General features: G+C 41.0%; 1 protein-coding gene across 4 annotated transcripts in view; it reads left to right on the forward strand.

Moving 5' to 3' along the window:
* P4ha1 (prolyl 4-hydroxylase subunit alpha 1) overlaps positions 1-18,529 on the forward strand; it is a 68,243-nt gene extending 49,714 nt beyond the window's left edge. For all 4 annotated transcript variants that reach the window (XM_008836616.3, XM_008836617.3, XM_017799035.2 and 1 more), the window contains 6 exons: positions 2,300-2,399; positions 7,279-7,332; positions 10,956-11,021; positions 16,048-16,116; positions 16,695-16,791; positions 17,614-18,529. In XM_008836616.3, the coding sequence (XP_008834838.1) occupies positions 2,300-2,399; positions 7,279-7,332; positions 10,956-11,021; positions 16,048-16,116; positions 16,695-16,791; positions 17,614-17,684 (457 nt within the window). In that variant the 3' untranslated portion in view covers positions 17,685-18,529. The remainder of the gene's footprint in view (positions 1-2,299; positions 2,400-7,278; positions 7,333-10,955; positions 11,022-16,047; positions 16,117-16,694; positions 16,792-17,613) is intronic.
* The last annotated feature ends 1,350 nt before the right edge of the window (positions 18,530-19,879 follow it).

The following is a 19,879-nucleotide window of genomic DNA, read 5'->3' on the forward strand; positions in this document are numbered from 1 at the left end:
TGTAGCTCAGGGTAGCTCCAAACTCTCAATCCTCTTACTTCAGCTTCCCAAGTGCCTAAATTATAGGCAACTTTCCTAAAGTATATTTTTCAATGGTTCTAAATCCTTGTCATTTGCTCAACTATAGTTTTTTGGTTCTAAAAGTTTTTTATTTAGTAACATCTACTAAACACCATGATTCCTCTTTCTCTTTTTGCTCTTCTTTGAGACAGGGTCTCCCTGTAGCCCCAGCTGACCTGGAACTCACTATGTAGACCAGGCTGGCCTCGAACTCTCAGAGATCTGCCTCCCAAGTGCTGGGATTAAAGGCATGTGCCACCACGCCCGGCCCCTACTTAGCATGTTTTTAAAGTTCTATGTTATAGTGTATATCCATACTTTATTCCTTTTTATGCCACAATAACTTTCTGGATATATGTAATGGGTCTGTTCATAAAGTGCTTGGACATTTGTGGTGTTGTCCTGTCTTAGTTTGTTTCTCTATTGCTGTGACAAAATACTCTGACCAATACCAACTTGGGGAGGAAAGGGTTTATTTGTCTTAAATCTCCCAGGTCACAGTTCATCAGGGAGCCCAAGGTAGGAACTCAGGGCAGGAGCCTGTAGTAAGGAGCTGGAGTGCAGGCCATGGAACAACTCAGGGCAAGAACCTGGAGGCAGGAGCTGGAGCACAGGCCATGGAGGATCACTGCTTACTGACTTGCTCCCCTGGCCCCTGCTCAGCCTGCTTTCTTATGTAACACAGGCCCACCTGCCCAGGGGTGGCACCACTCACCGTGGGCCGGGCTCTCCCACATCACTCAACAATCAAGAAGGTGCCCCATGGACATGGCCACAGGCCAGTCCAATGAAGGCAATTCCCCAGTTGAGGCTCCCTCACCCAGGTGAGTCAAGTTGACACTAAAGCTATCCAGCACATGTCCCTTTTTGGCTGTTAAAGTGCTAAGCTGTTTTCCACAATGCCTGCACCATTTCACATGTGTGGGAGTTCCAATTTCTGTACATCTTTATTATAATCATCTGAATGGATAAGTTTAGGCACTTTTATAGAACTTTAGTGTAAATCAGGTGTGGTTTGTGCCATAGTTTTGGCGACTCAGGAGGCTGAGAGAATAGGACTATTTGAGCCCAGGGAACAAATGGAGATTCATTTCAAAAGAGAGCAAGAAAGGGAGTGAGGTCAGGAGGGAGGTATTCAGTATAAGTAATACATAGTAATAGTTCTTCCATTAATCTAGCAGTTCTCATAGAAACAATACAGTAGTGGAGGGTTTTTAAAAATATTTTATTACTTTTATGTGTATATGAGTGTATTGCGTGCATGTAAGTGCACCCATGTCATGCAGTGCAGTCAGAAGAAGGCATCAGATTGCCCTGGAACTGGAGTTACAGACAGTTGTTAGCCGCTATGTGGGTTCTGGGGATTGAACCTGGGTCCTCTGTAAGAGCAACCAGTGCTCTTAACCACTGAGCCATCTCTTTGGTCCTCGTTGTTTTTTTTTTTTTTTCTTTTTTTCTAATATATAACTGTAGAACACGTCATCTTTTTTAAAAAAATATTTTATTCTTATTTTATGTGTATGAGTGTTATGCCTACATGTAGGTAAATGCACCCATGTCGTGCACAGAGGGCAGAAGAGGCTGTCGGATCCCCTGAAACTGGAGTTATGGACAGTTGTTAGCTGCTGTGTGGGTACTGGGATTTGAACCTGGGTCTTCTGCAAGAACAGTGTTCTTAACTGCTGAGCCATCTCTCCAGCCCCAGAATATGTCATCTTTAAAGAATTACAGTATTAATTAGTAAAAATTTTGTCAAGCCGGGCATGGTGGCACACACCTTTAATCCCAACACTCGGGAGGCAGAGGCAGGTGTATCTCTGTGAGTTCAAGGCCAGCCTGGTCTGCATAGTGAGTTCTAGAACAGCTGGGGCTACAGGGAGACCCTGTCTCAAAAAGACCAACAAAAAATTTTTTTTTTTGTCAAATAAGCAAATCAACCAAAAAGGTATTGTCCTGGCTGGGTATGGTGGTGTACACTGATAACCCTAGCACTCAGGAGGCTGAAGTACGAGAATGTTGAATTAGGCCAGTCTGAGCTACATGGTGCGACTGTCAGAAAACCAAGGGCTGAGAATGTAGCTCAGTGGTAGACCACTAGCCTACCATGCACACACCCTGGTTCTGATTCCCAGCACTACATTAAAGAAATCTACTGTCCTCTGTATTGCTTTAAAAACAGAAAGTATTGAGTTTTGTCTAATGAAATAGTATCAGTAAAACTAATATTTTCTTGTCCTAGTGCCTGGTTGTCTGGCTATGAAGACCCTGTGGTGTCTCGAATCAATATGCGAATACAAGATCTAACAGGGTTAGATGTTTCCACAGCAGAGGAATTGCAGGTAAGTAACCATATGATCTTCAAGTTATTTTCCATGTCTTCAAGAGGTGCTTCAGTTGAGATTTCCTAATACTGAATAGGCAGTGCTTGACTTGCACAATATTTGGAGACTTTGTAAAAAGGTGGGGGGGTAGGTGCCATAATAATTTAATAATCATTTGTAAGTATTTGACTTAAAATGTTCTGTCAGAGCATGACTCAAGTATTAATGAATAAGGATATGAAAAATGCATAATACTAACCTTTATTAATACTTTTATTAAGTGTACTTTGATTTTAAAGTATATTTTATTCATTATTATGTGCATGTGTGCAGCCAGTGGAGCCTGAGTTGAGGTCATAGGACGATTTGCAGTAATCAGTTCTTTCCTACCACTTGGATCTTTTCTGGAACTCACTATGTAGACTAGGCTGGCCTTGAACTCACAGAGATCCACCTGCCTCTGTTGGGATTAAAGGCATGCCCCACCATGCCCAGCCCTTAAAAATATTCTTTCAGGGACTGGAGAGATGACTCAGTTAAGAGCACTGGCTGCTCTTGCAGAGGAACTGGGTTCATCTTCTAGCACCTAAATGGTGGCTAACAGCTGTCCCTAGTTCCAGTTCCAGGGGAACTGACACTCTCTTCTGACCTCCATGAGTATTGCACAACACAGGTACACTTACATACGTGCAGGCAATACACTTACACAAAAAATAAATATTTCAAAAAATATTTTTTAAATTGAGATATAATTAGCATACTGTTTTACCTTGGTTTAGGTATATTTAGCTGGTTGTGAAACCATTTTCATGATTTAATTTCAAAACTTTTCTAAGAAGAAACCATCTATCCCCTTTAAGCAGTAGCTCCCTATTCTTCTTCCCCAAGTCCTTGGGAACTGCTGGACTACTTTGTCTCTCTGTGAATTTACTTATTCTGAATATTTTATATATGTGGGATTATTTCACTTGTAACTTTTTGTATCTGGCTTTGTTCTTTAAGCATTATGTTTTCAAGGTTTATTCAGGTTAGAGCATGTGTCAGTACTTTATTCCTTTTTAATGGCATAATATTCCACTTCATGGAAACATGCTTTGTGTCTGCATACTGATTGATGAACATCTGTGTCTACTTTTTGGATGCCAGGACTAATTCTGCTGTGAACATTTATATACAAGTTTTTGTGGGAACAGTCATGGGGAGATCCTGTGGGTGAGTGGAATCACATGGTAACCCTACACTTAACATTTGAAGAACTCTCAGACTGTTTTCCTAAGTGGTTGCACCAGGAGTCGGTGAGGGCTCCACTTTCCTTCCTTCATTGACAACATCTGTATTTTCCAGTTCTAGTACAGCAAGCCTGAATCTGCTCTGGGCTCTCATGGTTTTCTCATGGTTTTGTACAACTAGTGCTACTGAACATCTTTCATGTGCTTACTGCTCTTTCTGTATCTTTTATGAAAGAAGTTGCCCATTTTCAAATTGAGTATCTGTCTTAACTTGTGTTCCTTCTATGTTCTAGATACTAGACCTTTATCTATATGACTTGCAAATATTTAGTCCCATCTTGTGACTTATCTTTTCACTTTCCTGACAATTTCCATTGGCACAAGTTTTTAATTTGTGTGTATATGTGTGTGCGTGCTCCACATGGAGGCCAGAGGAAGATGTTGGGCATCCTGCTGCATTAGTCTATGCCTTGCTCCCTTGAGACAGTCCCACTGAACCTGGAGGTCACTGACTTGGCAGGTCGGCTGGCCAGTAAGCTGGCAATCCTTCTGTCTCTGCTGCAGCCTCCCCCACCACCATCCCAGTACTGGAGTTACAGGTGTGCATGGCTGTGCCCCACCTTTAAGTGGGTTCAAATCTAACCTAAAGAACTTATGCCTGACAGCAGCACTCTTACCAACTGAACCATTTTCTTAGTTCAAAAGGTTTTGTTTTTTTTTTAAAATATTTTTATTTTATGTGTATGAGTGTGTTGCCTGCATGTAAGTGCACCCATGTCCTGCAATACCCATGGAGGACAGAAGAGGACATCAGTTCCCCTAGAACTGGAGTTACTGATGGTTGTTAGTTGCCATGTGGGTGCTGCGAATCGAACCCAGGTTCTTTGCAAGAGCAGCCGGTGCTCTCAACTGCTGAACCATCACTCCAGCCCAGTTCAAAAGTTTTAAATTTTGATGCAGTTTGTTATTTTTTGTTGCTGGTATGTTTAGGTGTCTAAAGTTACGTAATTCAAGGTCACATACTTGAGTTTTCCTCTAATATTAATAGTTTTAGTTTGTTCTTCCCCAGTGCACTAAGGGTTAAACCTGAGGTCTCAAATATGCTAATCACATGTGCTCTACCCTTTCCCTCTTACATTCAAGCCTTAGGTCCATTTTGGTTTTGTATATAGTATTGTAGGGTGGGGGTAGAATGCCATTATTTTCATGTGAATGTCTGTTGTGCACGTTTGCTGGAAAGACTTATTTTTTTATTGAATTGTCTTAGTAATTTCACTTGTCCATTTTTTTTTTTTTTTCCTGGTCTTTTTGAGACAGTGTCTCCCCATAGCCCCAGCTGGCTTGAAACTCACTACGTAGACCAGGCTGGCCTTGAACTCACAGAGATTCGCCTGCCTCCTGAGTGCTAGGATCAAAGGCGTGCACCACCATGCCCGGCACTTGTCCATTGTTTTAATAAAACATTAGAGATACTGAAAACTAAAGTGTTTCTTTGTTAAAAAAATCAAAAACAAAAATGCCAATAGTAGGTCCTTTTTCCTTGACACTGCTTCAGAGTGGTGTTTCTGTGACTTACATCACACTTCTTTGTTTGGATTCACCGCCAACATTTTTTTTCTTTATGCTTTCAGTGTTGTGAAATACCTCTGAGGTCTTCTGTTGTTACTTTTCCCAGACACTCTCTTCTTTCTCATAAATACCATCATGAAATTTCCCATGCTGCTCACCTAGGCTCTCAGCAGCAAGAATGAACAGGTGTCCTGTTAGCGGCTTCTCTACTTCATTCTCACAGGATCTGAATTTTACATCCTCATTCTTTTCCATTTCTGGATTGGACAGTCATCTGTTCTAGACACTAGGAGACGAGGTGGCTCAGCTGCATGTGTTGTTCTTTGTACAGCTGCACACTGAGGGCTCTGATGGCCTTTGACAGAGGTGACAGGATCAGTCATGGTGTGCAGCTGCTATTATACAGGACTTGGAATGAAGTAGCACGTTTCATGCTTTATGCCATACAGCTAATAAAGCTACTGATCTTTGATCTGTTAAGGGACTATACTAACAACTGAACCACAGTAACTGAGATGTGTGAACACTATGACACAGGACTGTCTATAGATGTACTGTCTATGGTAATTTATAACTTCCTATGTATTCATCTGATTATTATTAAACACTTTGTCTTTTTCTAACCTTTTTCAACCTTCAGGAGAATTGATCATTTCTACTTAACAGATTCAGTTGTTTCTATGACATAAAATACTCAGTGTAATGAGCAAATGACTTGCACTTTGCTGAGGGTAGTGCTCTTAATTATCTTCATTTTCTGGGCATTTTACTTTGTGATGGAGAGTAGGACTTACACTATTGCTCTCCTGATTTTACAAATGAGAAAGTGTATCATGTCCTAAGTTACATTGTAACAGAGACTGGAATATGGATTAGGGCCAGCTACCAGTACCCCGCTTCATTGGGGCTTCATCCTAACTGACTGAAGGTGGTGTGGACCTCTTCCCCCTTTTAACCTTAGCAGAGAAAAAAATGTGTAAAGTTTATTTTATTAAAGTGTATTGGGTGGGGGCTGGCAAGATGGCTCAGCGGTTAAGAGCACTGGCTGCTCTCACAACTGTTCGTAACTCCAGTACCAGAGGAATCTGACCCCCTCTTTTGGCTTCTGTGGGTATCACATGACATGGGTGCACTTACATACATGCATATGCTCATACATATAAAATTAAAAAGCGTATTGGGGGGGGGCTGGAGAGATGGCTCAGCAGTTAAGAGCACTGACTGCTCTTACAGAGGACCTGGGTTCAATTCCCAGCACCCACATGGCAGCTATGAACTGTCCCCTTGTCCAGGGGAATCCAAAGCCCTCTTCTGACCTCCGCAGCACTGCACAACATGGTGTACTCACATACATGCAGGCAATACACTCATAAAATAAAAATATTTTAAAAATATGTATTGGGAATTTGCCAATATTTGGGGCTTTGGGGAAGTTTTTGTATTTAAATTTCAAGGGGAAGTAGTCTTTAATATTTTAATTCTTTGAGAATTTCGCACATGGATACAATGTATTTTTTATATAGTCACCCTTCAACCCCAACTAAAAGGGAAGTATTTTTGAAAAATAAAAATTTCAAAATATTAAAGTTATGTATTAGGGGAAAACATCCTCCAAATATTTGTTATAGAAACATGCATTAACTATGGTTTCAAAATTGCACCCTAGTAGGAATCCTTAATTTTTTTCAATACTGTTTTCATAATAATGCTCATTGATTTTTAAATACCCCTCTATGCCCTTTAAAAAACTACCTAAGGGCTGGAGAGATGGCTCAGCAGTTAAGAGCACTGGTTGTTCTTGCAGAAGACAGGGTTCGAATCCCAGCACCCACATGGCAGCTAACAGCTGTCCACAACTCCAGTCCCAGGGGATCTGACAGCCTCTTCTGACCTCCACAGGCATTGCACAACACGGCTACACTTACCTACATGCAGGCAATATACACATACACATAAAATAAAAATAAAAACTAAAAAAAAAAAAACTACCTAAACATTTAAGCAGTCTTGACAATTTTGAGTATCTATGCAAACACCACCACTGAGCCCTTGAGTGAAATCTTAATAGTTTTTATTCACGCTTTGTTTCTTTCCTTCAGGTAGCGAATTATGGAGTTGGAGGACAATATGAACCCCATTTTGACTTTGCAAGGGTAGGTAAAAGAAAGAGAAACGTAAGTAAATCCACTAAGGTGTCGGCATTGTGTGGTTAAAGAAGAAACTTAAAAAATTTTTTAAATTTTTTTTTAATTTTATGTGTATGAGTGTATTGCCTGCATGTGAGTGCACCTGTGTTGTGCAATGCTGTGGAGGTCAGAAGAGGGCTTCAGATTCCCCTGGAACTGGAGTTAAAGACGGTTCGTAGCCGCTATGTGGGTGCTGGGAATCGAACCCGGGTCCTCTGCAAGAGCAGTCAGTAGAATCTTTAGTGATACGTTGATTCTGATTTAGTTTAAACATCATTGCCTGCTTGGAATTTGTGGTAGTAGATATTCAAGCCTTTTTAGTAGTTTATTAATTTTTGGGGCAGGAGGGTCTTTTTGAGACAGGGTCTCACTGTAGCCCCAGCTGGCCTAGAACTCACTATGTAGACCAGGCTGGACTTGAACTCGCAGAGATCCGCCTGCCTCTGCCTCCCAAGTGCTGGGATTAAAGGTATGCACCACCATGCCTGGTCCTTTTTAGCAGTTTAAATACAAGTACTCAGGAAAAAGTTATTTAAGACAAATTTTAACTGTGTTGGTGAGGCTGGAAGAATGTAGATGTTATTCCCTCCAGGCACGTTGAACAAAGACTCTAGAGACCTGGCAGTTGAGTGGGGGCAGTAAAATAGACATGAAGGCAATACCTGTGGAGCCTAGAGCTCTGGATTACCAGCTCTGAGCTGACATGCCACATATGTTCACTGCTGAGCCTGAGACCCATGTGTAATACCTAGCTCTCTAGTAGGATTACACCTTCAGTTAAGAATAGAATGGGTTTTTGGGCCACGCGTGGTAGCGCATGCCTTTAATCCCAGCACTTGGGAGGCAGAGGCAGGTGGATCTCTTTGAGTTTGAGGCCAGCCTGGTCTACATAGTGAGTTCCAGGACAGCTGGGGCTACAAGGAGACCCTGTCTCAAAAGACCAAAAAAAAAAAGAATGGGTTTACAACATCTGTTTTCTGGGGAAAGTATAGGCTTACCCTCATATGAATTGGATTTGAATTTTTTTACTATTGTAAAAGAGAAGAAATTAAAGTTCAGTTTGAGAATGTTCCTTAATTTGGCAGAAACAAACTTGTATTCTCTCTGGAGATCAGATCTTCAGTCTAGCACCTCAACTAAATATAGACTTCTTCTCAGTGGTAGCCATTAAGATTCTTCTACCAGAGCTGGAAAGATGGTTCAGCAGTTTAAGAACACTAGCTGCTCTTGCAGAGGACTCAGGTTCAGTGCTCAGCACCCACATGACAGCTAAAACCCATCCATAGCTCCAGTTCCAGGGGATCCAATACTCTCTTCTGGCCTTCATGGACATTGCACTTACATACAGGCAAAACACTTGTACACATTAAGAAAATGCTTTGGGACTTAAAATCAGTAACTGATGAGGTACTGCTGAAAAGACTGAAGCAAACAACAGATTTATATGTACTCTTCTTAAAGAAGGCACATAATCTTAAAAAAATTTAAAGAATGACAAAGATTTGGTATATGTGAAAGATAAGCAAAGGTAAGTTCTAGATAGAAAAAGATAATCTGTAAGGTTAAAAAAGGTTCTAGAGCCAGGCCTGGTGGTGCACACCTTTAGTCCCAGCCCTCAGGAGGCAGAGGCAGTTGAATCTCTTCAGTTCAAAGGCAGTGTGGTCTACATAGCAAGTTCTAGGTCAGCTGGAGGTACAGGAAGACCAAAAAGACCCCCCCCCCAAAAAAAGCTTCTATACAGGGGAACTAAACACCAATGATATGAAGCAATTGTAAGAAAGACTGCATTGAGAGAATCAAGAATCCTGAGAGTCCAGGAGTTTGAGAGAGCATGGGGAAGAAAGCCAGACTGCTTTTGTTACTTTGAGAGAGAGGCAAAAACAAACCCATAATGTAAACAGGCTGGAGAATAGGAAGCTTGTAGGATGTTGGGTACTGCAGCAGTTTGAAAGTGCTGCTTGCTGAGTAGTCTTGGTTTGAGACTTTTAGCTCCCTTTAATATTCAGCTATGAAGAGCATCATTACTAAATCTTAAGTCTGAAGTTTTAATGATGTGCAGTGTATTTCTAGAGATCTTTACTTTTCATCCTTATTAAAGGGTAGATTCTTTTGAAAGAAGCAGTCTGTATTTCTGTGAAATTCTGCAAACAGTATACTTTCAGTCTCGTATTTCCTGATATTGAAAAACATGTCACGGTTCCTGGTAATATAAAAGACTGTACAGTTAAAGCCTAACATTAGAATACTAAACAGGGCACTAGAGAGTTGGTTCAGTAATTAAGAGCACTGGGTGCTTCTGGAAAGGACCCAGGTTTGATTCTCAGCACCCACATGGTGATTAATAATAGTCTGTAACTCCAGTTCCAGGGGGAATCCAATGCCTTCTCTGACTTCCATGTGCATTGCATGACAAGAGTATACTTACATGCCTGCAGACAATGCACTCATACATATAAAAATATTTTTTTTAAATTGTATTTTAGCTTATGAGAGTATTGATTCCTATGAAGCGGCAAATAAAGGTATAGGGCATTCCCTTGTACCCTTCCCCCATCTTCCCCTGTGTTAATGCTTTTGTATCTTCTGTGTAATACTGTAAGAATTGGGAATGTGGCATTGGCACATTCACAGAGCTCATTCTAACTTCACAGTCCTGTCTGTTTGTTTCTATGTATGGCTCTGCACTTTACCACATGAGTAGCTGTTTGTAATTCCTACCATAATCAGGGCACGTTATTGCCTGTAACTACAGCTACCCTTCCTCCTCCCATCCCTAATTGCTAATAACAGTTACACAGGAGAATGTATTATTGGTTCATTCATTCATGTCATTAAATGGAACCATACATTTATATACTTTTAAGATTTTTTTGTTTTTGGTCTTTTTGAGACAGGGTCTCCCTGTAGCCCCAGCTGTCCTGGAACTCACTATGTAGACCAGGCTGGCCTTGAACTCACAGAGATCTGCTTGCCTCTGCCTCCCGAGTGCTGGTACTACAGGTGTGTGCCACTACGCCCGGCGCTTTTAAGATTTTATTCACTCAGTATAATTCCTCTGAGATTTATCCAAGTTGTATCAATGCCATTTTTTTTTCCTGGGATAAATACTGAAAGACTATTTTTAAGTTAGCTATGAAACCTCTAAGCCTAATTAATATGTTCACTGTCCAGAAGAAAGGATAATGGTGATAAATAGGTGAGTGGGTTGAAAGTAAATCTTAGCGTGAATTTTGGTCCACAGAGAACCGGCCGTATGAATGTAGCCAGGATGAGACTTTTGTGTCATTTCTTTCAGACACTAAACTTGTAGGTGTTGATTTTTTTAAATATTTCATGGTTAATTGACATTGGCTTTCATTTAGGCTGACAATTGGGTATTTGTTTTCTCCAATTATTTTGCCAAAGTTATCTAGTGTGTAAGCTGAATCAGCAAGCTCTTAAACAACTAGTGTGTACATGGCACACTGGCCCACATGAACAGTTTAGGGTTATTTTTGGCATGTTCTTTAACTCACTACTGGTGTTTAGTTGTCACTGGAGTATTTATATTGCTGAATTCTGTACCATTAAATTCATTGTTTTATTCACAGAAAGATGAGCCAGATGCGTTCAGAGAACTTGGGACAGGAAACAGAATTGCTACATGGCTATTCTATGTAAGTTGTGGCCAAAAGTTTTAGGTTGAGATTTGATTGCATGACTCTTTAATATCGATGTGTTCTGTGATTTTGAGTTGGTGTAGTTCCTATTTAACATTCCACAGTTTGTACATCTGAGTAAATAAAGTGAGCTGGAGAGATGGCTCAGTGTTTAGAGTATTGGCTGCTCTTGCAGAGGACCTGGGTTCAATTCCCAGCGCCCACATGGCAGCTAATAGCTATCCATAACTCCAGTTCCATGGAATCCAGTGCCCTCTGGGGGCATTGCATGCATGTGGTGTTTATATACATGCAGTTGAGACACTCATATAAACAAGAATACAAAAAGTAATAAATAGAACATTAGCTGGGTGTGGTGGCACATGCCTTTAATCCCAGCACTCGGGAGGCAGAGGCAGGCGGATCTCTGAGTTCAAGGCCAGCCTGGTTTATATAGTGAGTTCCAGGACAGCTGGGGCTACAGGGAGACCCTGTCTCAAAAAGACCAAAAAAAAAAAAAAAAAAAGTAATAAATAGAATTTTAAAAAGAAACTCAGTTGGTAGGGGAGGGGAAGGCATGGTGTCAAACACTTGTTATTCCAAAACTTGAATGGGAGGGAGACAGGAGGATCAGGAATCATCCTCAGCTACAGAGTGAGTTTAAAGCCAGCCTGGGATGCATGCAACCCTCTCAAACAACAGCCAAAGGCCAGAGACGTAGCTTCATTGCTAGAATGCTTACAGTCAGGAAGCCCTGGATTTGATCCTCAGCACTGCATAAGCCAAGAAGATCAAAGTCATCCTGGACTCCATTGTAAGTTTGAGGTCAGCCTAGGATATGGGACCTGGTCTCAAAGGAGAAAAAAATGTTCTTGTACTTAGTCTTTTCAGTTTATAATATGTTCGTTGTAGAACAGTACTTGGAGATAGTATTTTACAATATGAATTACTATTTTTTTTTTGAGACAGGGTCTCCCTGTAGCCCAGGCTGTCCTCGAACTCACTAGTAGACCAGGCTGGCCTCAGACTCAGATCTGCCTGCCTCTGCCTCCCAAGTGCTGGGATTACTTTTCTAAATTAGAAATCTTACTGAACTATATCAGAAGAATGCATACTTTGAAAGTGAGCATATCTGGTAATCAGCACCCAGATCAAGAAATAGCACAGAGCCAGGTGTGGTGGCACACACTTTTAATCCCAGTACTGCAGAGGTAGCCTGTGCTTCACATTAGAGACTAGCCTTGTCTCAAAATTTTAAAATTATTATATTTTTGGGAGCCGAAGAGATGGCTCAGCGGTTAAGAACACTGGCTGTTCTTGCGGAAGACCCAGGTTTGAATCCCAGCACCCTCATGGCAGCTAACAACTGTCCGTAACTCCAGTTCCAGGGGATCTGACAACCTCTTCTGTCCTCCGTGGGCATTGCATGATACAGGTGTACTTACCTACACACAGGCAATACACGCATACACGTAAAATAAAAATAAGATAATTTTTTATGTGTATGATCCTGGGTTCTAAACTCAGGGCTTTATACATGCAGTACATACATTCTGCCACTGAGATACATATCCAGTTCCAAAATTAAGTTTATATTTGTTCTATTTTTCTATTGTTACATGACAAATCATCCCAAACTGATTTTTTTTCATGTTCATTATGGTTTTTAATAATACTTATTATTCTCATCTATAGTAGAGAGATTTAGTTTCATGATGTCTGTTCAGATCTCTTACGCAGTTACACTCTGTTGTCTGGGTCACCAGTCATCTGTAAGGCTTGGGCAGATGGCTGTCTGCTTAGCCAAATACCTGTAATTCGGCCCATTCCATGCAGCTTGATGTGTGGATTGCAAGAATAAGCTTCCCAAAAGAATCATTTTAAAAAGACACAGCACCTGCCTTAGAAATCATACAGTGTAATTCTGCTGTACTTTTAAAATCCCATGCGCTAGGGAAGTATTCTACCTCACATCGAGTACACAGGATGTAACTGAGCTGCATCCTCAGTTTCTCAAAGCTTCAAGGTGAGGCAACATAAAGCCCTACCCTTTGAGATGAACGTCAGTGTCATGTCCAAAGAGCATGTAGGAACCTGGGTACAGCTCAGTGGCAGAGGACTATCTGGAGAGCAGAAAGTGGATCCTGAGCACTTAAAAAACAGGAACAGCCGGTGAAGTTGGGATGTATCATATCTGGAAAATCTAATTTGTCAGTGTTATAGCCTTTGATCTAGAAATACACATTTTATATCCAGATTAAATTATTTCATCTTTTTTCTTTTCTTTTTTTTGGAGAGGCAGAGTCTCAGCCTAGGCTGGCCCCAAACTCAGTGTAGAGTAGAATGACCTTAAAGCCCTGATCCTTCTGTCTCCACCTCCTCAGTGCTGAGATTCCAGTGAGTACCATGGTCCAGCTTCTGTCATTGGAAGCTGATGTAGCCGCCTCTGCTCAGTCTTCATTTTCTTCCTCTCCAGCCTTCTCACCCACTTACCTGCCCTCCTTGCTGTCCTTCCTTCCCCACTGCATCTTTCTTGCAGCTCCATCTTGTTTCTGAAAGAATGTAAGGTACATGAGTCAGATTGATATAAAATGAGAGAAACATCACAAAGGGAGAAGCAGGAGAAAAAGATGCAGTGTTTAAATTCATGCTGTGAAAACAGTTTCTAGGCGTGAGCCCTCCATAGAGCTCTGTTGATTCCCCTTTAAATGCAGCGTCTGTCAGACTTTATCAGATTCAGATGCACTTCTTTCCATTGTTACAGAGGTTGGGCATCTTTTCAGATGCCTGAGTGTTTGTCATCATAGTTTTGATGAATTTCTACTACCCATGTATGTTGGAATATTTTCTTATTTCCCCTCTTACTGTGCTTACTGTGTACATCCTTTTTTCTTTTCTTTCTTTTTTTTTTTTTTTTTTTTTTTTTTTTTTTTAGCCTGTATCCCCATCTGGACTGGATCTCACTATGTAGTCCAGGCTGGCCTCAAACTCAGAGATCCCCTTGCCTCTCCCCAGGTGCTGGGACTAAGGGCGTGCACCACCACACCTGGTTCATCCTTTTTTAAATTTTATTTTTTAAATTTATTATTTTTATTTTATGTGTATGAGTGTATTGCCTGCACATAGGTTTAAGTGCACCTGTGTCGTGCAATGCCCACAAGGACAGAAGAGGCCGTCAGATCCCCTGGAACTGGAGTTACAGACAGCTCTTAGCTGACACGGAGGTCAGAAGAGGGCTTCGGATTCCCCTGGAACTGGAGTTAAGGATGGTTTGTAGCCGCCATGTGGGTGCTGAGAATCGAACCTGGGTCCTCTGCAAGAGCAGTCGGTGTTCTTAACTGCTGAGCCATCTCTCCAGCCCCTCATCCTTTTTTTTAAAAAAATTATACAGCCTTCTCATTAGCTTAGTATTAATTTCATTATTTAACTGTTATCCCTCAAAGACTACAAAGCATTTATAACTTTTTCCACCTCAAAAAAGTTCTTATAGCCGGGCGTGGTGGCACATGCCTTTAATCCCAGCACTTGGAAGGCAGAGGCAGGCGGATCTCTGAGTTCAAGGCCAGCCTGGTCTACATAGTGAGTTCCGGGACAGCTGGGGCTTTAGGGAGACCCTGTCTCAAAAAGACCAAAAAAAAAAAAAAAAAAGTTCTTAGAAAACCTTTAAGTATCTTCAGAGTTAATTTTCATGGCTGGTGATCCGTTAGCTCTTTGTTATTAAATGTGTATATATATGTATAAAATCTGTGTATATAGACACATACTTTATTTTTTGAAATTATTATAGGGTCTCCCTGTAGCTTCAGCTGTCCAGGAATTCACTAGGTAGACAAGGCTGGCCTCGAACCATATATATATATATGATTTTTCTCATCTAAATTTTATCTAAACAGGTTGGAAACATGCCTCAGTCAGTAAATTCCTTGTCATGAAAGCATGAGCTTTATTTTTTGAAATTATTACAGGGTCTCCCTGTAGCTTCAGCTGTCCAGGAATTCACTAGGTAGACAAGGCTGGCCTCGAACCATATATATATATATATGATTTTTCTCATCTAAATTTTATCTAAACAGGTTGGAAACATGCCTCAGTCAGTAAATTCCTTGTCATGAAAGCATGAGGACTTAAGTTTGGATTTGCAGCCCTCAAATAAAAAGCTGGGCATTGTGGTGTACACTAATCCCAGCACTGGGGAGGGGAGACAGGAGAATCCTGGAGCCAGCCATTCTAGTTGAATAGTGAGCTTCAGATTCCGAGACCTTGATTCAAAATATACAGTGGAGAGCACCTAGGGAAATCACCCAATGTCAGCCTCTGGCCTCTGTACCCATACATAAACACCAAAAGCCTTTCCTAGAGCCGGGTGTGGTTGCACAATGCCTTTCATCCCAGCACTTGGGAGGCTGAGGCAGGGGGATCTCTGGCCAGCTGGAACTACAGGGAGACCCTGTCTCAAAAAGTCAAAAACAAAAAACCCCAAAGAATGAAAAAAAAAAAAACCCAGTACTTTATGTAAAAAACAATCATTGAGCTTTTGCTGTTTGCACATTGAGTGCTGCTGGTGAGGAAAGCATGGAAGCTCTTGCCCCTGGAGATGGCACGTACACGTCTGTTACTTCACTTATTAGTTTTAAAGTCACTTCTTTTACCTTCTAGAGTTATAAAAATGCCCATCTCAAATTCCAGTTTCATTTCCCTTCCTACTTTGTTAATTACTCCTTGCTTTTTTGCAGTTTATTTTAAGCTCAGGTGTATAAACCTAATAGCTTTGAGCAGCTGGGCATGGTGGTGCACACCTTTAGTCCCAGCACTCAGGGGGCAGAGGCATGCGGATCTCTGAGAGTTCAAGGCCAGCCTGGTCTACATAGTGAGTTCTAGGCCAGCTGGGGCTACAGGGAGATGCTGTCTCAAAAAGACAAAAAAAACAAAACTACAGAGCCATGTACAAATCCAGCTTTCCGTAAGTAGAAATCTGCATGTGAGCAGCACCCAGTCAGTGTTACCGCCTCACAAGGGTGTGTCTGACCCTCTCTCCCTTTTATAGATGAGTGACGTGTCTGCAGGAGGAGCTACTGTCTTTCCTGAAGTAGGAGCAAGCGTTTGGCCCAAAAAAGTAAGCTCAGTTTGTTGTGTTTGGTCTTTTTATCCTGAAGTAGAGCTGCACCTAATTTCCTGGCCTAATGAATGGGTTACATTTTAAAACTTCATCCTCAGTAAAAATTTAGATAAGAACAAGAGTGTGTAATAATTAGAATTGTTTATAGGATTTTCCCCTCTCCATATTGCCAGATTATTTTGGTTTTCTTAAGAAACCTCATTTTTGTCAACCTGCTTTATGGTGTTAACTTTTTTGTGTGATCAAGAAAAAAAAAAATAAGGCTATTAGAAATGGCTCAGTGGTTATGAACACTGACTGCTCTTGCAGAGGACCTGGGCTCAGTTCCCTGTACTCACATGGGGCCTTGTAAGTAACTCCAGTTCCAGGGGATCTAATGCCCTCTTCTGGCCTCCATGGGCATTGCACGACATGGGGTACTTTGACACATGCAGGCAAAATACTCATACACATAAAATAAAAATACAGTTAACAAAAATCTAAATTACCGTAAAGGGGAATGGGCACATTTAAGTACTGTAGATTGCAGAAACCTGAAATTTTATTTGCTGACAATTTTGAATTGTTCTCCATAGGGAACTGCTGTCTTCTGGTATAACCTGTTTGCCAGTGGAGAAGGAGATTATAGTACACGGCATGCAGCCTGTCCGGTGCTAGTTGGAAACAAATGGGGTAAATACTTCCTGTATTCTCTGAAAAAGATTCCGGGCCAGCTAGGGCTACAGGGAGACCCTGTCTCAAAAAGAGAAAAAGGGGAATGGGGAAGGCCTTCCTTTCAAGCCATGGAGGTTCAGGATTGCCCACATTAATTTCAGTATGTCACTAGCCACATTTCAAATGCTACATAGCTACGTGTGTGTAGGGTTACCACATAACCACTGTAAGGAGGCCTCCTTAACAAGACATAAAAATTTCCCTCCCTGATGATAAGAAGCATTGGACAACAGTGAGGAGAAGCCGACTGGGGAGAGAGCAGCTGTGATGAGCTTTTTCCATTGTGGGCAATGATGAGGTTGCTTCCAAAGCAGCAGCAAAAGGTTTGGGCTCAAAGATATAACAAAGATTGCAGATTTGATAAAAGACTGGGATCAGGGCTGATAAAGGTAAAAGAAGAGTTAAGGAACTTAGTTCAGGTATTTTGTACAAGTCAATGTTGAGTTCTGTGATACTAGAAATGGGGAAGAAAATTTATTTGGGGTACTTAAAATATTTTGGAACTAAGGCAACTTAATGAGTACATTCTGGCAGTGACTGACCCGAGGGCTGTCTTCCAGGGGCAGTTTGTGTTCCTTTTACTGTCTCATTTTTAGAGGTGTTCTGCTCCATCTGGGCTTCTATCTTAATTCCACTTGTGTCTCATAGTGAGACTGGAAGCTGTAGCAAATGTGCCCAGCCTCCCAGTACATGTATGCCCATGCTTCCAACGTGTCAGGTTTAATGACTTTCTTTATCTGGTTTTATTTTTAAACTTGTAATATATTTTTTGTCTTATAGTATCCAATAAATGGCTCCATGAACGTGGACAAGAGTTCCGAAGACCATGCACCTTGTCAGAATTGGAATGACAAACAAGCTTCCTCCTCCTGTTGTACTAATGCATCTGACACACGATTCCTGTTCTTAACCTTCAGAAGTTTACAGTTGACTAACACTCCATGATTGATTCAGTCATAACCTCATCCCATGTTTCATCTGTGGACAATCATTTTGTGGGTTTTTCTTTTAAAATTAATGCTAGATCATCGCATTGTACAAAACCTTGTAGGTCAGTCAGTATCAGAATATAAGACAGTTAAAATGAGGAATTTTTAATTTTGTTGTATTTTAAAGTTGGCCAGATTAGGCTGTCTGATTAGGATACAGATGCCTTACAAACCTAGTCTTCCTTTTGGTGTATTCTGGATTGCTGAACACTAATAATAAACTAGGACTCTGACCTGGGTTCTAGATATCTGCCCCTCCATATGTTACTCTAAGTTGATTTTTTTTCTCTAATTTAAAGAAACTACATTTTATCAATCCCCCCTCACCACTGCTGAATTCATCAGGTTTGAGTTAAATACTTTAATCAAGAAGCCCTGCGTGGCTGACTAGGCCTTCCTCCCACAGTGCTCATTGCTCAGGCGGCTCTTCCCTCTCCTTACATGACTGATTCTGTCCAGAAGTTTTGCTATTTTCAGAGCCAACACCTTGCCTCTGTCCTGCTCCTCCTGCAGCAGGGTGGTGATGTTGGCGTCCTGATGAAATATTGTGCCTTAGGAGACTGGAAGCTTAAGAATGGAAAGGTCCTTTCATTGATGAAGGAATTGATTTTTTTAAAGGAAATCTTAAAAAGCCAAAATGTTTGTTTTTTTAAAATTCTGAAATGTGTTACACAGCAATGACCTATTTATGATCTTAAATCTTTTTTAAAAAAAAGTTTCTGTGTGGTATTTTTCATGTTTAAATCTGAATGTAAAATACAGCAGTAACAGGTAAATTCTAATTTGTTACTTCTTTAGTACATAGGGCTTACACCTGGCCTTGTTACATAAGAAGAATGTAAGCTCTCTGAAGGTTGAGACGTTTACTCAAAATATGTTTCCTTGGGGTACAGCTTCATGGTAGGGCATGCCCAGGCTCTTCAGGTACAACCAAAAATGTATTTTCTCCAAAGGCAGAAGAGCTTTGGTTGTCGTTTGTTATAGGAATGATACTTCAGCTTTCTCTTATTCAGAAACAGGGTTACAGTAGTGTGACTGTGACCTTGAGAGTGTTACTGGATCTTTAGGCTGCTTACATTGTTTCTGGTAAATCCACATTTACACAAAGGCTCCTCAATTTTGGGAAAGTAGGCATTTTTCCTCATGACAAAAAACTCTAAAGTTCCTTTTTCTTCACTACTCTTTGTCCACCACAAAGATTTTAGCAGAAAACATTAAGAACTAAATGTTTTAAGTTCTAAGAATTAAGCTCAGCACTTAAATAAAAATTTACAGCCAAAGATACCTTCAAAAATAGATTTTTAAGCCGGGCGTGGTGGTGCATGCCTTTAGTCTCAGCACTTGGGAGACAGAGGCAGGCAGATCTCTGTGAGTTCAAGGCCAGCCTGGTCTACATAGTGAGTTCTGGGTAAGCTGAGGTTACAGGGAGACCCTGTCTCAAAAACACCCAAGAAAAAAATTCTTTTAGGCTGGTATAGCTCAGTGCAGAGCAGCACGTATGGCATGTGAACCGTTGGGTTCAGTCCTCAGCACCAGAAACCTCTAGTTGACATGGATGCAATGCTAGAAAATAGTTGCTATGTGTTTTAACAAGTGGAATAAATTTAGTAAGATAATTTTATAAAGGAAATTCCACATTCCACTATCTTGCATGTTTCCTTATTCAAACCAGAGTCTTGGAGGGGATTATATCTTTTCAGAGTTAGATCTGAATCCTCCACAGAGTTTCATAATTGGCAGTGATTTTTCTTTCTTTAGTGAGGACTTAGCTTTAGCCTAAGTCATCAAGTTTTTGTTTTTTTGAGACAGGGTTTCCCTATAGCCCCAGATGGCCTAGAACTCACTATGTAGACTAAACTGACTTCAATCTTAGAGATCCACCTGCCTCTGCTTCCTGAGTGCTGAGAATCATTTTTGTTGTTGTTAATGCTGAAGTTTTGAGTCAAAGGCTAAAACATAGGAACTCTGGTTTCCTCACCAACCTTAAGCCTAGCCAGCAGGATTGGGTATACCACTTACTAACTTTAAATATTAGAGTTCTACCAGTGTGGCCCTAA

This window comes from Nannospalax galili, unplaced genomic scaffold (assembly GCF_000622305.1).
Source record: "Nannospalax galili isolate Female #2095 unplaced genomic scaffold, S.galili_v1.0 scaffold1437, whole genome shotgun sequence".
NCBI classification, from domain to species: domain Eukaryota; kingdom Metazoa; phylum Chordata; class Mammalia; order Rodentia; family Spalacidae; genus Nannospalax; species Nannospalax galili.